General features: G+C 40.2%; 1 protein-coding gene across 1 annotated transcript in view; it reads right to left on the bottom strand.

The window, feature by feature from the left end:
- ap1m3 (adaptor related protein complex 1 subunit mu 3) overlaps positions 1 to 16,968 on the bottom strand; it is a 39,893-nt gene that overhangs the window by 14,342 nt on the left and 8,583 nt on the right. The window contains exons 2-6 of the mRNA XM_049587184.1: positions 15,808 to 15,964; positions 15,159 to 15,226; positions 13,379 to 13,509; positions 4,185 to 4,332; positions 2,714 to 2,840 (exon numbers count right to left, since the gene is read on the bottom strand). Coding sequence (XP_049443141.1) covers positions 2,714 to 2,840; positions 4,185 to 4,332; positions 13,379 to 13,509; positions 15,159 to 15,226; positions 15,808 to 15,964 — 631 coding nt within the window. The remainder of the gene's footprint in view (positions 1 to 2,713; positions 2,841 to 4,184; positions 4,333 to 13,378; positions 13,510 to 15,158; positions 15,227 to 15,807; positions 15,965 to 16,968) is intronic.

The raw sequence follows: 16,968 nt of genomic DNA, 5'->3' as shown, positions 1-16,968 counted from the left end.
TACGGGACACTCTCTGTCACTGCTAGGACCTCAGGGGCTTGAAGAAAAGGCAGGTGTGTGTGTTTGTGCACGTGTACATTTGTGTACCTGCCAGGTGGGGACTGAAGATGCAGCAGTGTCCCCTGTGGTTCACCTTTAAGGCTGCTCATACCTGCTTCTGTGCTTTTAATACACAGCAGCAGACAGGAGGAACCTAATCTGTTTTCTGTCTGCTGTTGCACAGTGAAAAAAAAAAAGAGACACGGGGAACACAGGGAACCGTTTTATAATGGCATTTGGAAAATGTTTCTGTCCAATGCATCTTACTGTGCTGTGATACCACTGACATGGGTGGCCAGAGAGACAATTTAACACGGACGTCTTAGCATTTAAAGGTCAGCGCGCGGGATACCTAGTGATTAGTGGATTATCTTTATCGAAAAATGGCTGCAACTTCTGATAGTCGATTAATTTCTAAGTCATCTGTCCAGCAAAAATGCTAAATATTTATTGGTTTCACCTTCTCAAACGTGAAGACGTGAAACAAAATAGCTGCATTTTGGATTTAGAACTCCAGAAAATTAATTGGCCATTAGTCTAAAATTCAAATAATCATCTTGGTCATTTTTTGAGCAAAAAAGCCAAACATTTGCTGGCTTCAATGTTCTTAAATGTGAGAATTTGATCGTGGTTATTTATGTGATAATAAGCTGAACGGCTTTGGATTTTTTGACTTGGTTGGATAAAACATACTATTTGAGGATGTCAGCTTGGGCTTTGGGAAATTGCACAGGACATGTTTCACATTTTTGACTTTTTGTTGACAAAACAATTAATCAAGAAAATAATTAGGAAATTAATCAACAGTGAAAATAATCGTTAGTTGCAGTCCTATTTGGACTGCTGATTAGACAAAATAAGTAATTTAAAGATGTCACCTTGAGCATTTTTTACTGAGAAAATTCATTGGGAAATAATCAGCAGATTAATAATAAAAATAATTGTTAATAACCTGCAACTCAGCTCATAGTGTCCGTGTACAAGCTGAGAACCTTTTGAAAACTTTCTTATGAAAAAAAAAAATAGTTCCAAATGCAAATACTCACATCAACACATCAAACAACCAGACAACACCTCTGATAAGTGAATAGGATTAATTTTAAGGAGATGTGAGCAGGTTTAGACACTCAAGTGTTACAAATGATCAGATATTTTAGTTAAAAGGCCACAGTGTGTGTCTGAAATGAATGATGTATGAATATTGGCTTTTTGTGAGCTATATCATTTCATGCACCAGTTTGGAATTAAAAAATACTTTGAATGTAACTCCCAGTTAACTGTAGTGACAACTCTAGACTTCTGCCAGCAGAGGGCAGTGTTAAATGACTTATACTCTTTCTCACATTTTGGCTGCATCCAGCTGTGATAAAATGTGCAGATCAGGCATGGGAAATGCCAAACAACTGCAAAATGATATGTAAAAAAAGTAAAGTGTAAGTGCTGAGGATGAGAGGGCGAAACACATTTTAATATTTGTATAAACATTCAGCGCGAGTGTGTGCGTGTTTGTTGCTGTATCTGTCAGTGTGTTTGTTTGATCATTATATCTGATCATTTTTTTCTGAGGATATGTTATTTCCCAGACTGCAAAACACAGCAGGGGGATTGTGGGCTGCATATACAGGATATCCACAGACTCTCACCTTTCATCTGCAGGGCTGTAGCCTGGGGTGAGGATTAACTGAGTGGCAAAGAGGCTAGACAGTGATGGAGCCTTCCCCCTTCAGTAACGAGCGGTAGGGGGCAAGAAATGTAGGCAAAGGAAAGGGAGCAAAAGCAGGAGATGAGAGCGAGAAGGGGGAGCGGGTGCAGGAATAGACAAGAGAAGATGTAGCAGTGGGAGACGTTATTGGAAAAATTGGGAAAGTTGGAGGAGAGGGCGAGGAAGATGAGGAAGGATGAAAGCTAAGCCAAATGTGAGATTTGCAGGAGCGAGGGCTTTAGACAGAAAGAGGAGGTGAAGGAGGAGTGTGAGGGTGAGTTCAAGGCAAGTGCTCTAACATCAACCAGTAGCACATTTACATATATGTTAGGCCTTTAAGCATTAGTGTCGACTATTTTCGAAGCAAATTTATATCTAGGGTGAATTTTTTTCATTTGAAACATTGCACAAAAATCCCCTTTTGACAGTTTACAAGTTCTCTATCAAAATGTCAAATCTTGGCAGCTTGAGATAAAAAAAAAAAATTCGCAAATATTCCTTGCACATCTCACTCATGCATAACAGTCTGTCACTGTCACAGCTCAGCGTGTGGAATAAAGTGTACCAACGAGAATTTACAGAGCCCACCTGAGAGAGAAGACAGATAATGAGCTAAACTTGAGACCCTTGTCTGACGCCAGAAATGCAAACCACTGCACTTAAACTAGAAAAGAATGCATTTTTCAGGAAGCAGCAGAATTATATTGTCAAACTAAAGAAGTTGTGTGCTATGCATTACCGAGTTCAGTGATTCTAAACCAGAGGTAAATGTACCCCGGGGTGTGTGTCAGCAGTTACCAGGGGGTAATATAGAACTCTCTTTTTTTTATCCACACTAACTTTTCCAAGTTTTCCTCTTGCATATTTTTGAAAGTAATTCAAGTTAACTATGTGACTGTACTGCTTCCTCAATAAAGTTTTTAAGCATATATTATACATGCATGACACTTAGGATGGCTAACTGTGACTTACTTCCTGTGATTTCAAACAGCACTTTGTCATTGAGGCCCAGTCTGAGCTCAGGCATCCCTGAGAGGACCACTTTGAGCTTGATGGTGCCCACTATTTCACTCCGCAGGACGCTGCCATTGGCATTCACCTGTAGACAGAGAAGCATACATCAAACAAGGAGTATTAATTCATGCTTGTAGAATATCATTGTCATGACTTTTTTAGTGGCTATGATATCAGCTTTATAGTCAAACTCCACAAAGTTCACCTGAAAGTGCACAAGCCTTGTTGTTAGAAAATACAAATGTGCTCTTTAAGTTGCTTTGGTTTACACAAAACGGATCAGTAGAAGCCATTAAGGACATAAAAACACACTGAAGGACAAGAATGAAAAGCCATCAGCATGCAGTGTGAGAAATTTATGCAAAGTGTTGATATGAAAGCAGAAGAACATCAAAAAAACAACTTTAAAACATCCCCGGTCACAGAAAAGGAAGTGGCAACTGTAGCTCTAAATATCTTCACCTCATCAGTTTCCCTTTGACTCACAAAAAAGTGCAACTGTGTGTATTATGTTGTCCTTCAGGTGTTGCTTCAAGGACATGAAATATCAGAGGAAAGTCATTTCTCTGCCTTTGAGTTAAAAAGACACCAGCGTGATCATGTATACAAATCTCTTCTGTTTCTTTAGCTGCAGGAACTCTGAGCCTCTCTGTTTAGTACAGCTGGCCAAATAAGGTCAGGGCGGGACAACTATAATAATTATAAATGATTAGTAGAATATAACTTCTATAACTTCACCAGTAAATTACAGCATTTACATTTTAAGTGGGTGCAGATCATATCAAAAGTCGAAAATGTTGTATAGTCACATCGATGTTTGACTTTTATCTGCTTAAATTACTGAGAAGCCTTTGAAATATCCTGCTGCATAAGTCACTGCACTGCACACAATAAAGAAACATAAACACCATAAATGGTTGCATTGAAAAAGAATAGAAGATTGTTGATATTAGAGACTGTTTCCTCGGCGATTCAATTCAAGGAAAGAGACTGTTTGGAGGAGTCAAAACATGCCAGGGTTTGAACAAAGACACTTTGAGCACTGACGCACCCACTTCGCCTCAAGGAAGCACTTTGACTTTTTAAAGAAAATACATCATTTTTAAAAGGATGGCTGAAAACATAGATGATGCTGGATAAAGAATGCAGCACTGATACTGGAGACAAACTGTGATTATGAGTCAACCATAAGTATGTAAGGGTTTCTGAATCCTGGTGCATGTTTTGTTTTGCTTCTTGTGGCCTTAGTTATGTGTAAAAAAAAAAAAAAAAAGACATCATGAAGAGGATGATAAGGGATGATGCGTATAATACAAAAGAATGTACTGTAGATGTCTATAACTCTCTCCATTTCTGTGCTGGGTCAATTTGTACTTTCTGAGATAAAAAATGTAAGACGTGACGTTAACAAAGCAAGCATTGTCCTCACCAGCAGATTTACTGACTCGATGACGTCCATGAAAACTTCGTTCTTCCTGTACTTGATGCCCTCTGACCGCCAAGACACAGCGTTGGTGACGGTGGCGGGAGGTCGAGGAGCCCCAACCTCTAATTTATGACCCTGCTGGGTGATGTACCTGAAAGAGACAAAGGCAGAGAGAAGCTGTGACTCTTGTCAAACTATTTCCAAATTCAGTCTGTTATCCTGCTGAGTGGAGCACTTGAAAACCCGCGAGGGCATAGTCCTCATTAAGATGCTTCACACAGAGACAGGTTTTTCCAATTTTGGGGGAAATATCTCAAGAAACGGCTGCAGTGTTAACAACTATTCAATCTCTTAATCTTCTTTAAAGACTGTCACCTGCAGAAGACTAATATCATGAGACTCAACGACACAATACGATTCTTAATGTGAAGAAAAATACAAGGGAATGGCAATACTGAAATAAATGAGCTGTTCTACTGTGAATGAATTAAAGAAGGTTGGTAATCCTGTTGTATGAAGATTACTCATGGATGTAATTGTAAAATGGAGATTTATATAAACCCGTTGTGACTAGAGCCTCATGTAATGTTATGACTTGCATGCATTTCTTTACATGATAGTAAACTATGAAGTGCTGCTTAGGAAAATAAAACCCTGGTATCAAGTGTCTTAAAGAAGTTTGAGCCACCAGGAGATGCCAGATCATCTCTTTAATAGGTTTGGATTCTGTTAAGAGCTTTACTGAGTCGCCCTCCTTTCTGTTTTACATTACATGTATTCATTTGATGTATTGTTATCATAAAAATATTGATTGGTGCAGCTTTAAAATATATTATTAGATTTATGAATAATTAATGTAAGTGCCCTAGCATTGACTGTGGCAAACACAAATCAGTTTATATCTATTCATACATTAAAGTTATCAGCAAGAGTATGTTTTGTCTATCTGTTGATCCATCCATCCCCTATTTACTGCACAGTACTGTAGGTCGTCTCTTAGTGTGCATGCAGGAGAGGTTGTTTCAACAATCCTCTGACTGTGTCCAAGGAGACATATTGAACTGTCATGAGAATAGTACAGAGCTGTACATAGATAAACAACATGTGACCAGGCCTGTTTTCAACCCAAACACCTGCCCCCCCTGCTGCCACTGTTTCCTTCTTACTAGCCTTGTTTCCACTGCAGAGCTGTCTTCATATTCATGACATCCAATTTTCCCTGGAATATCATTTCCAAAACAGTTATTCCAGTTCTGGGGTGTTAATTACCTCCACCAAGGAGGTTATGTTTTTGGTTTCATTTGGTTTGTTTGTGTGTCAGCAGGATTACGGCAATACTACTGACACCATTTTAATGAAACTTTGTAGAGGGCTGTAACATGTGCCAAAGAAGAAGAACTATTACATTTTGAAGCTGATCCAAATCACAGGGCTGATAAACAAATTATTTTTGTTAATTTTGTTGACGCACAACATTATGCAACTTATTTTACCTTACAATAACAGCTTCGACATCACTTAGATGAGGCACTGACTTGTTATAACAGCACCTCTGTCCTTCCCACTTCATGCTCCAACACCTGAAATTGAACTATGTGACTTTGGTAATCGGGTGGGATCTTCAAAAAGAAGAGCATTACACTTTATAGCACTACAGCACACGCCATGAGCCACATATGGCTCTTTAGCCCCTCTCCAGTGGCTTTAACAAAAAATTATGTGGAAATAAATAACAGTTAATATTTAAAATTTCAAATAATATTTAACATTGCATTAAAAATATTTCATTAAAAAAACTGCAGCCTATACACCAAATAAAAAAATATTTTAACATTCTGTCAACTTAAACGTGTAGCACACATGTACAGCCTGGTGCCTTTCCCTTTAAATTTCGCATAACCTCATTGGCGGTACAGCAAAGCAGAGTCTCTCTAGCTCAGTAAATAGTAAATGGACTGCATTTATATAGGCTTTTGTAGTCTTAGTGACCACTGAAAGCACTTTACAACACAAGCCAGCATTCACCCATTCAAACACACAGCCATACACTGGTAACTGAGGCTAACATAATAAGGTGCCACCTATTCACTCGCACCTATCAGGAGCAATTTGTAGTTCAGTATCTCACACAAGGACACTCAGACATGTGGACGGCAGCGGCCGGGGATCAACATTCTGATTGGGGAAGGACCGCTCTTCCTCCTGGGCCACAGCCGCCCTACCTAGCTAGGCTAGCTATGGAGTCCAAAAAAGAAAAAGCCTCTGAGGACAACACAGAATTTTAAACTGCATGGACAGATTTGCTTTCACTGCCAACGCTGCAAAGTTTAAGTAGTACTACCACATAATCATAAATAGCCCGCTGCAGAGTAAAACATATAAATGAATGCTCATTTAGATGTATTCGGAATGGTAATAGGCTAATTCAGATTTAACAGACTGTGTAACCAACAATATAAGGCTCGAAATAAACTTAAAACATTGGTAAAACACCTCATATTTACTTTTGTAAATAAAAGCACATAAATAGGTTAAGAGAGCAAAAGTACGTGGTTAGGTTTAGAAAAAAACCATTATGGTTTGGCTCAACATTCAGACAGGAAACAAAAAGTGAGCTCCTGGGTGAAAGACTGGGGTTTGTTTGACCGGTCCACCTCCCTTCCCACCCACACTATAGGGACTTTCCAGCTCCTTATGTTACACTATTACCAGTGGCATTTTAAATTTATGTTGTCCGACAGCGTCACTGACAAGGCACCAGTATTTGAAGAAGAATGAGAACAAGTGATTTCTAGTTTTCACAAATGTATGTACATGAAATATTTTCAGTTTAGAAGCACATACTAAGCTAATATGCCGCACAGCTGAGATGGAGTGATTAGGCAAAACCATATTTTGATATAACTGTAGGAGTTTTATAGATACAGTGGTGGAAAAAAGTTTTCGGACACCCCATGCATTTGTGAAATATTGCATTAAGAATCACTCTTAGGTCTTCAAGTGCAATTTCTTTTAGTACAGTCATAGCCAAAATACTAAATCCTAAAAAAGCCATTAAAAACTTAAAATTGATTGGTTCCATAAAAATACCTAAGAAATTTTGAGTATTGGGTCATTTTGGTACCAGTGATGAAGGTCGTTCTTTTTATTAAAAGACACAATTTTTGTTGCCAAGCTTCGTGTCTACATAAAGCCAGCACATTTGAAAGTTCTTCAGACACAAAAATGGCTAAAACAAGGAACCTAACGCAGGAAACACGCCTGAAGATAAAGATTCTCAGCCAGGAAGGGTACAGCTGCCGCCAGATAGCCAGGAAGTGCAGATGCAGTCCTTCAGCAGTTGGATACACTCTGCAGAAATACAGACGAACTAACAGCTTGGAAGACAAACCAAGATCTGGGCGTCCAAGGGTTTCTCCAGCAAGAAATGGCCGCATCCTGATCCGCATGTGCAGGCAAAACCGCCGAATGACATCACAGGAGCTTCAGCAGCAGTAGTCAAACCAAACTGGTGTCCAGTGTTCCACCCGCACTGTACATGGCCGACTTTTAGATCATGGCTTAAGGTCCTACAAGGCTATCAAGAAGCCCCTGATCAATGAGAGACAGAGGTTAGCCCGGCGTCGTTGGGCCCAGGCACACAAGAACTGGACAGCCAGGAATTGGAAGAAGATTTTGTGGTCAGATGAGTCCAGTTTCCAGCTTTATCTTCCTCCTACTAATGTCAGGGCACGAGAAGGCCAGGAAGCATTATCTCCAGCATGTACAGTACCTACTGTCAAGCATGGTGGAGGCAGTGTCATGGTTTGGGGATGCATGAGTGCTGCTGGTGTTGGTCATCTCACTGTCTGTGATGGCACATTGAACTCTACCAAGTATTGTACCATTCTCGAAACCCACATGCTCCCTTCTGCGCGTGCACTGTTCCGTCGAGGTAAAAACTGGATGTTTCAACAAGATAATGCCCCTTGCCGCACATCCAAGGCCAGTAGGACTTGGCTGCATCCAGGTCTTAGAGTGGCCAGCTCAATCCCGGACATGAGCCCCATTGAAAATCTGTGGTGGATTATCAAAAGGTCTGTTTCAAAGCATAAACCAAAGAATTTAGAAGAATTAAAAGCAGTAATTCAAGAAGAATGGGACAAGATTTCAACAGTGTGAAAGGCTCGTGGGGAACATGCCAGCCAGGATTAGAGCTCTACTACGTGCCAATGGCAGGACTACTAAATATTAATTTGATGATGTGATGGTTTATTTATTTTTTGTTCAGTTTTGAAGACATTCTCTGTTATTTGTTGACTTTGATACCGACAATGTTTTCTTGTAAACAATAAACAAAAAAAATATAATTTGTATTTGTTTGTATCTGTCTAATGCAGCCACACCTTTTGAAACACAAAAAAGATTTTTCCACAAATATTTCATGACAATATTTGAGATTGTGTAAAATTTTAAGGGTGTCCGAAAACTTTTTTCCACCACTGTATATACAGTACAGGCCAAAAGTTTGGACACACCTTCTCATTCAATGCTTTTTCTTTATTTTCATGACTATTTACAGTGTAGATTCTCACTGAAGGCATCAAAACTATGAATGAACACATGTGGAGTTATGTACTTAACAAAAAAAGGTGAAATAACTGAAAACATGTTTTATATTCTAGTTTCTTCAAAATAGCCACCCTTTGCTCTGATTACTGCTTTGCACACTCTTGGCATTCTCTCCATGAGCTTCAAGAGGTAGTCACCTGAAATGGTTTCCACTTCACAGGTGTGCCTTATCAGGGTTAATTAGTGGAATTTCTTGCTTTATCAATGGGGTTGGGACCATCAGTTGTGTTGTGCAGAAGTCAGGTTAATACACAGCCGACAGCCCTATTGGACAACTGTTAAAATTCATATTATGGCAAGAACCAATCAGCTAACTAAAGAAAAACGAGTGGCCATCATTACTTTAAGGAATGAAGGTCAGTCAGTCCGGAAAATTGCAAAAACTTTAAATGTGTCCCCAAGTGGAGTCGCAAAAACCATCAAGCGCTACAACGAAACTGGCACACGTGAGGACCAACCCAGGAAAGGAAGACCAAGAGTCACCTCTGATTCTGAGGATAAGTTCATCCGAGTCACCAGCCTCAGAAATCGCAAGTTAACAGCAGCTCAGATCAGAGACCAGATGAATGCCACACAGAGTTCTAGCAGCAGACCCATCTCTAGAACAACTGTTAAGAGGAGACTGCGCGAATCAGGCCTTCATGGTCAAATAGCTGCTAGGAAACCACTGCTAAGGAGAGGCAACAAGCAGAAGAGATTTGTTTGGGCCAAGAAACACAAGGAATGGACATTAGACCAGTGGAAATCTGTGCTTTGATCTGATGAGTCCAAATTTGAGATCTTTGGTTCCAACCGCCGTGTCTTTGTGAGACGCAGAAAAGGTGAACAGATGGATTCCACATGCCTGGTTCCCACTGTGAAGCATGGAGGAGGAGGTGTGATGGTGTGGGGGTGTTTTGCTGGTGACACTGTTGGGGATTTATTCAAAATTGAAGGCACACTGAACCAGCATGGCTACCACAGCATCCTGCAGCGACATGCCATCCCATCCGGTTTGCGTTTAGTTGGACGATCATTTATTTTTCAACAGGACAATGACCCCAAACACACCTCCAGGCTGTCCAGGGCTATTTGACCAAGAAGGAGAGTGATGGAGTGCTGCGGCAGATGACCTGGCCTCCACAGTCACCGGACCTGAACCCAATCGAGATGGTTTGGGGTGAGCTGGATCGCAGAGTGAAGGCAAAGGGGCCAACAAGTGCTAAACACCTCTGGGAACTCCTTCAAGACTGTTGGAAAACCATTTCAGGTGACTACCTCTTGAAGCTCATGGAGAGAATGCCAAGAGTGTGCAAAGCAGTAATCAGAGCAAAGGGTGGCTATTTTGAAGAAACTAGAATATAAAACATGTTTTCAGTTATTTCACCTTTTTTTGTTAAGTACATAACTCCACATGTGTTCATTGATAGTTTTGATGCCTTCAGTGAGAATCTACAATGTAAATAGTCATGAAAATAAACAAAACGCATTGAATGAGAAGGTGTGTCCAAACTTTTGGCCTGTACTGTATATTCAGACATAGCTTGCAGATTTCTATAACAGAAGACGGAAGTTTTGGCCTTGGGGGAGGTCTGCGCTCTCCGAGTTATTTTCATGTTTCATAATGTCCAACATAACACAATATCCTAACTTAATTAAACATATATTTCATTTTCTGTTTACTTTGTCAGTTTGGATAGCAAACTGATTGTATGTTGGCAACATGGACTGTATAATACAGACAGTAAATCAGATGTATTTACAGTGCATGATTTTTTTTTATCTGGTACTTGCTAAAAATAGACGTGACCCTACTGATGTATGCCGGATGATATGTACAGTAACCTTGGCAGGCATTTTTAAGAAAACAAATGATGTTTTACACACTTTGTTGTAAACAGTCTGAATTGATGCCATTGACCTGTACTTGAACCTCCTGTCGAGAACGGCTAATATTCACAGAAGGACAGGATACAGATGTTTCATAGCCATGTCCCTCAGATCTGCTTCTATTCAACTCCATCAACTGCTCAAATGGAAATGTGCCCTACTATTTTAAACTAACACAAATAAAAAGCCAAACAGCAACAGTGATCCAAAGTGAGCTATCTCTGAAGCAACCTCGTCTCTCTTTTCCTCTGACCTTTTCTCTTCCCCCCTTCTCCTCTCCTATTTACAGCTGCCTCTCACCTTTTTTTTCACCTCCAGAGACCTGAGCATTTCCCCCTGGAGTCAATGACACACTGACCCAGTGTTTCACACCAATCTGCTATCCTCAAGCTCCTCCTAAAACTGCAAAGCCATAATTAATAATTTGTGGCTGTATCTGTTTGGAAATTCTACAGCCCCCCCCCCCCCCCCAAAATCTGGCTGTGACACAGTGGGTGAAGTGGTGCCGCTGCTGAAACTGTTACATGCAGATAACGTACTAATTCTGGAATGTCATTGCGCTTGTGATTCATATCATCAATGTCACATATGATGTCCCATGTGTATCTGTACGAGGTCTTTCTTTTCAGTCGACTAAATACAGCAACAGGGATGGTATCTGTGTTCCATATGTGGTTTCTAATTTGAGAGATGGGCTGTACGTAGTTGCGTGCACGTCAAAGAGCATGGGTATTAATAATGTGTCTATCCTGCACCAGACTTGTTTCCAGATTGCACTGTGCTTCTGGTAACCAAAACTGCAGATGTACTGTATATATCTGTGTCACTGGTTCAACAAGGCAGCACAGTGGTGCAGTGGTTAGCACTGACGCCTCACAGCACTCAAAACCGAGCTAACTGTTCAAGCACTGGCCAAGTGTTATGACCCATGAAGCTAATCAAAGCCTACTTCACAAACACAAAACAAACTGAAGGGTCTAGTTTTCAGCCCCAATGTACATTTCCTTTCTATGTTAATGTCAATAACAAAAAAGTGCTAAATAAACAAGTTTTAGATTGATTGACGGATTGAGGCAAAACGTTCTCCCGAGTTTTCCGTCCCAGTTCCACCCACCTAGAGGGTCTTGAACGCATGCTTTGTCACATAGCAATGTCTGACAGTGCTGAGAGATAAAAGGCGGCGACAAGTGGGCTTGAGGTCGACGTTGGGTTGTTTTGTTGCTTTGCTGTTTGTTCTGTTTTGCCCTGATTCTCCTCAGAAATGCTAATGAAAGGATCGGGAAGCGGGGCTTGGCAGCAAACTGAGAGATTAGCATAACAATAGCAATCACAACAAACACATACACACGAACACCCACGCGCATGAGGGTTCATACGAAGATACACATATGAACACGCTAACATGCATCGCTGCAGTCTCGCTCGCTCAGTCTCTTACATCCACCCACACACACACACACACACACACACACACACGTGTTCACACATTCATACTTTCAGCAGGTAGTCAGTGTTAAAATGTGTGAGAGAAAAAGCGTTTCTGTGGTTGGCGGGTCACGAAAAGGTCAGAGAACTAGAATAACAGAGACACAGTGGATGTCTGTATGTGTACTGTACTCTGTGTGTGTGTGTGTGTGTGTGTGTGTGTGTGTGTGCGCGTATGTGTGCATGAGAGAAATGACACTTTTGTGTGTCTCCTTGGAGAAGAGCAAGGGCTTTTCTGTCTGAGAGTCTCGAGTGCGTCCAGCTGACGGTGTCATTGTGTCTGAGTGCCAATAGGAGCCTGGTAATTATCAGCCCTATTCAGACACCAAACACACATACTGTACACACACACACACACACACACACACACACACACACACACACACGCAAAACCTCAGCCAAGCCTTGGTGCACAAACACCACACCAAATTAAACATTACTCACATATTAGCAGAAAAATCGCATTTGAGACATGAAAGTTTTAAACAATAGACAATGCAAATATAAAATTTGACACAAAGTCAACATTCATTTGAAGCAAAGCTGATCATGTGCACACAGAATCCACTCTATAACGGTATTGTGAAGTGAACGTCAAGCTCTTGCCATGCAAACAAATGCCTCTCTGATAAACCAAGAAGAGGGAAAACGCAAAACAACCTCGTGTACACCGAGAACAGCCCAAGAATAGCAGTTGCTTTGGGTCATTTCACTCACTGAAGGAAGTTCCAGCATTCATTATAGCTTTAGTCACCAGCTGTACTTTGCTGAATGAAAAACAACAAATAAAGGCAATGGCACTTCAAACAGAATCATGGAGTACTCTTACTCCCATCTCTGTTAGTGACTACAGTATGAAATACAAAGCTGTTATCTCGCTGAAAAACTTTCATGTTTTGTTCCCTGATGGATGATACAGGCTCCACTTGAGCTAATGTGGTTACATTAAAATCAGACTGAAGTGCCTCAGTGCATTACAGCCTGTGAGAGTTTCAAACTTTAACCTTCTACCCTCATCAGTCTGATTAATGTTACACTTAAAATGCCTGCACACAGTGCCAGCACATATAATTGATCCAAGTATTGTCACATGTAAAACACTGGCACCTTTTTATGGTTTGTGAAAAATAATTGTGCAGTAGCTGCTGCACTGTTAAGTTTTGTCAATATTAGCCACTTGTATGATCAGGCATGAACATGCAGACACAGCAATGCTACTATGGTTTTCTTACTCTTGGAGGATCTTGCTGTCAGTTGTCTGAGGGAAACCAAAGTCCATCACTTCGTCCATCAGCTCGTACACCGTCACAAAGTTGTCACGGATACTCTCCTCCTCAAGCTCTTTAAAGTACTCCTTGAATACCTGCAGACACAAACAGGCAGATGCAGTTAAACACACTACACATTATACTATCATAGCTATATGATATGCAAGTTGTCTGGCTGTACTGCCATGTTTTCGCATTATGTATTGGTAAGGAAAGTATACATAAATGGCATCTGCTGGCTGTGTACAAGAAGCAAAAATCCATAGTGGACATTTTTTTAATCAAAGGCACAGCAACAAACAGATACTGTATATGCAGCAAGAAAACAGCCAAGTGAATAAAATGTTTAGTTGAACCTCATGTTTTCTGGTTGGCTGGTCATGTGGTAATCAAATCGCAATCACATAAAATGCCTATAATGATCACTCAAAATACCAATTTCTGGTTGGTTTGTATTAAAATCGTACAATCTGTCAGTTCAAACTTCAGATAACTTTAAAATATAGTGGGTTTAAAATATACATTGTATATAAAGACACAAAAACACTGTACAAAAATGAAGCCAAAATATCCCAGACACGGGAGCTGCCATCTTGCGCTGGTGACATCATTTGGAGCCATGGTCTGTGCAGTAGCAATTATGGGCTGTTCCATATAGATCTTACCGCTAGTAAGACGGTAGGAAAGACAAGAAGCTGCGCAAAATTACGCAGCGACACCTCATGACATGCCTCTTTGAGACGGTTCTACCAGTAGCGGTCTCGTACGAACTCAGAGGACTACGAATTTCGAAAGACTGACGAAAGCAAAGATGGCTACGGCCTATATCTACCATAAGTGGCTCTGCTCTTTACAATTATTTTTACTGTTTAGCAAATTTGAGTCTTCATTTTAATTACTCGTACACATTATAATGCCTTATGGGAATGCTTTATGATGTGTTTATCTGTTGGTGTTGGTGAAAGTAGCTAGCAGTGTTGCTAATAATAAAGGCTCCGCTACTGCAATAGTGACGACTGCTTTCTTGGAGGCATCCATCTTTGTTTACGTTTAGGTCGTAAATGGTACAAACGCAAATGGGTCAGCGTAAATGGATCACAGCATTAGAAGTGTTCGAAGAAGACCCAATCCTGATCAGTGCAAATGTTGGCGAGCACACTAACTGGCACACACAGCTGTCAATCATGATGTCACACACCCCCTTTATACCGTTAAATAACTAATAAATACCAAAAATGAATACATAATCATACATCAGCATGATAAGAACAGTCTAAAATGCCAGAAACCATTTTTGGTAAAAACTGATATGACTTTTTGATTTCTTAGTTTGGCCCATGTCCTATCCACTTACATGGAGGGGGCTGGGTTTATGACCTATACTGCAGCCAGCCACCAAGGGGCGATTGAGATGTTTTGGCTTTACTTAAAGGGAGTTGCCATGCATCTTTGTGTACAATCATTGGTTTGAACAAACAAATCACAAATATATTTTAAAAAACAGTATAGTAGGTGATAATGGCATGGCCCAATTAGGTGTATTTAATTAAAAAGTAATGTACTCATTTAAAAAAAAAATCTGGACATCTTGACATGCATTTTGCCGATATAACAGAGCCTTAAATCAACCAATATGATACAAATAAGCACTTGACAAGACTTCAATCAGGCTGGGAGGGTTGATGACACATCAACACAAGTAGAAGGTAAAGATTTGGACTGAAGTCTCGAGAGACAGACGCACCTGGACAATTTTATACAGAAAGGAGTACACCAGGGCAGCGTTGGCGTTCTTCTTCGTCATCGCCACCACTGAAGAACAGACTGTTAAGAAATAACTGCACATGTACAAGTGACAGTATCTGAGCTGAATGAACAGATGGAAGACATGTAGTGAACATCTTTGAGAGACTGTGGGTGGTTATTAGATGAATGCAATGAAAAGAAAAGTTAGCAGAATGCATCACAGTCGCAAGCAATTGAGAACATGGCCACAGGGAGGTAAAACAGCTCAGTTGTCTAATGCAGTGCACTGGGAATACCACAACTGCAATATCATGCTGAATTAATAATGCGTAAGGAAGTTTGACTGCCCAATCTTGCATTGAGAGAGGAGGATATACAGCGCATAACACATCACAGCGAATCTCTGTTCAATTTTTCAACTGGATGTGAAACATGATGTGATGATACAGAAGCTGTGAAGCTGCCTGCTGCTGAGATGAGAAGAACAGGACTTGTAATGGAGCTGGAGACAACTTAACATTAAAGACCATCAAGGTATATGTGTAGGAGGTTGTAAATCACTGCTACGTTTTATATTCACTAATTTCTCTGCAGATATGACTGATGGGAGGGTTGTGACATTTAAACAGAAAGACACAAACGGATACAGTAAAGGTTGCTGTGTTTGATCCACATGAAGTGTGAGTTGCCGTGGGTGATCAGTGGTGTCATCTCAGCGTCCTCTTCCCTCTTCATCAGGATCGGCATGAAGTGGTCGATCTCGTTCATGTCCATGTTCCCCATGTAGTTACGGCAGATGAGCACCTGCAACCAGAATGTAAAGAACAAAGACATTATATAGACACAGTCATTAAATGTACATAGCTTTTGGCTGAGACACCAAACCTGAGCACTCAAGCTTAAACATGCTTCAAGAGCTACGGGCTGACGAGAACCTCTAATCTTACGGATGGAAATAACACAGTGTGTTTCCAATTTGAATATTGGATGATGAATGATGAATGACCACCTTCTCAACATGAAAAACACTGGTTTTAAAGTCACATGCTCTTAAATTCAAGGATCTAGTTGAATTGAAGACTGCCCAATAATGTATAATGCATGAAATACTTTACCTAGGGTAGCATACAAAAAATGTTCTCAGACATAGAGAGAGGTTGTAATTCAAGAAGAAATTTAAAATTCAAGTTCATACCACTATGAAGAGTAAGTGTATTTCAATTTGTGGAATGATTCAGATATAGAACTTACACAAAGTCCAAATATAAATCAATTCATGAAGATATACAGTAAAACAATCTTTAAGAGGTATAGGGATGAGGAAGGGCTGCTAGGATGAAAATCAGCTATTCAACTGTTTCATTTCTATCCGATTGATTTTGAGTTATATATACTGTATTTTAAATAGTTCATTGTTTAAGTTATGGAGAAGGGATAGGGCCATATAAAATGCATTTCTTTCTGCTCCTTTTTGGACATGTAAATATTTAATATTGTTTATTTCTGTCTTTTTTATGAGAATTTGTGTATTGATAGTTTGCTTGATGTGTACTGTTCATTTTACTTGTTTTTCTTGTTTTGTTGTGGTTTTCCATGTTTGAAATAAATAAAGAAATCAAGTCAATCAGGAGCTTATGCAGACTTTACCAAAGCTGGAGTGATTTTCAACTTTGAAATCATGGCAAACAAAGCTGTGCCAACTTGCTGGTTAGCCGTTAGAAGTCGTGGTGTCATAGTGCCCTTAGTGATTATATTGCACATAAAATGTTATCGCAACATCCTCAATTCAATTCTGGCCTGGGACGTTT

Source organism: Epinephelus fuscoguttatus, linkage group LG10, assembly GCF_011397635.1.
Source record: "Epinephelus fuscoguttatus linkage group LG10, E.fuscoguttatus.final_Chr_v1".
NCBI classification, from domain to species: domain Eukaryota; kingdom Metazoa; phylum Chordata; class Actinopteri; order Perciformes; family Serranidae; genus Epinephelus; species Epinephelus fuscoguttatus.
This window is presented reverse-complemented; position numbering and strand designations above follow the sequence as displayed.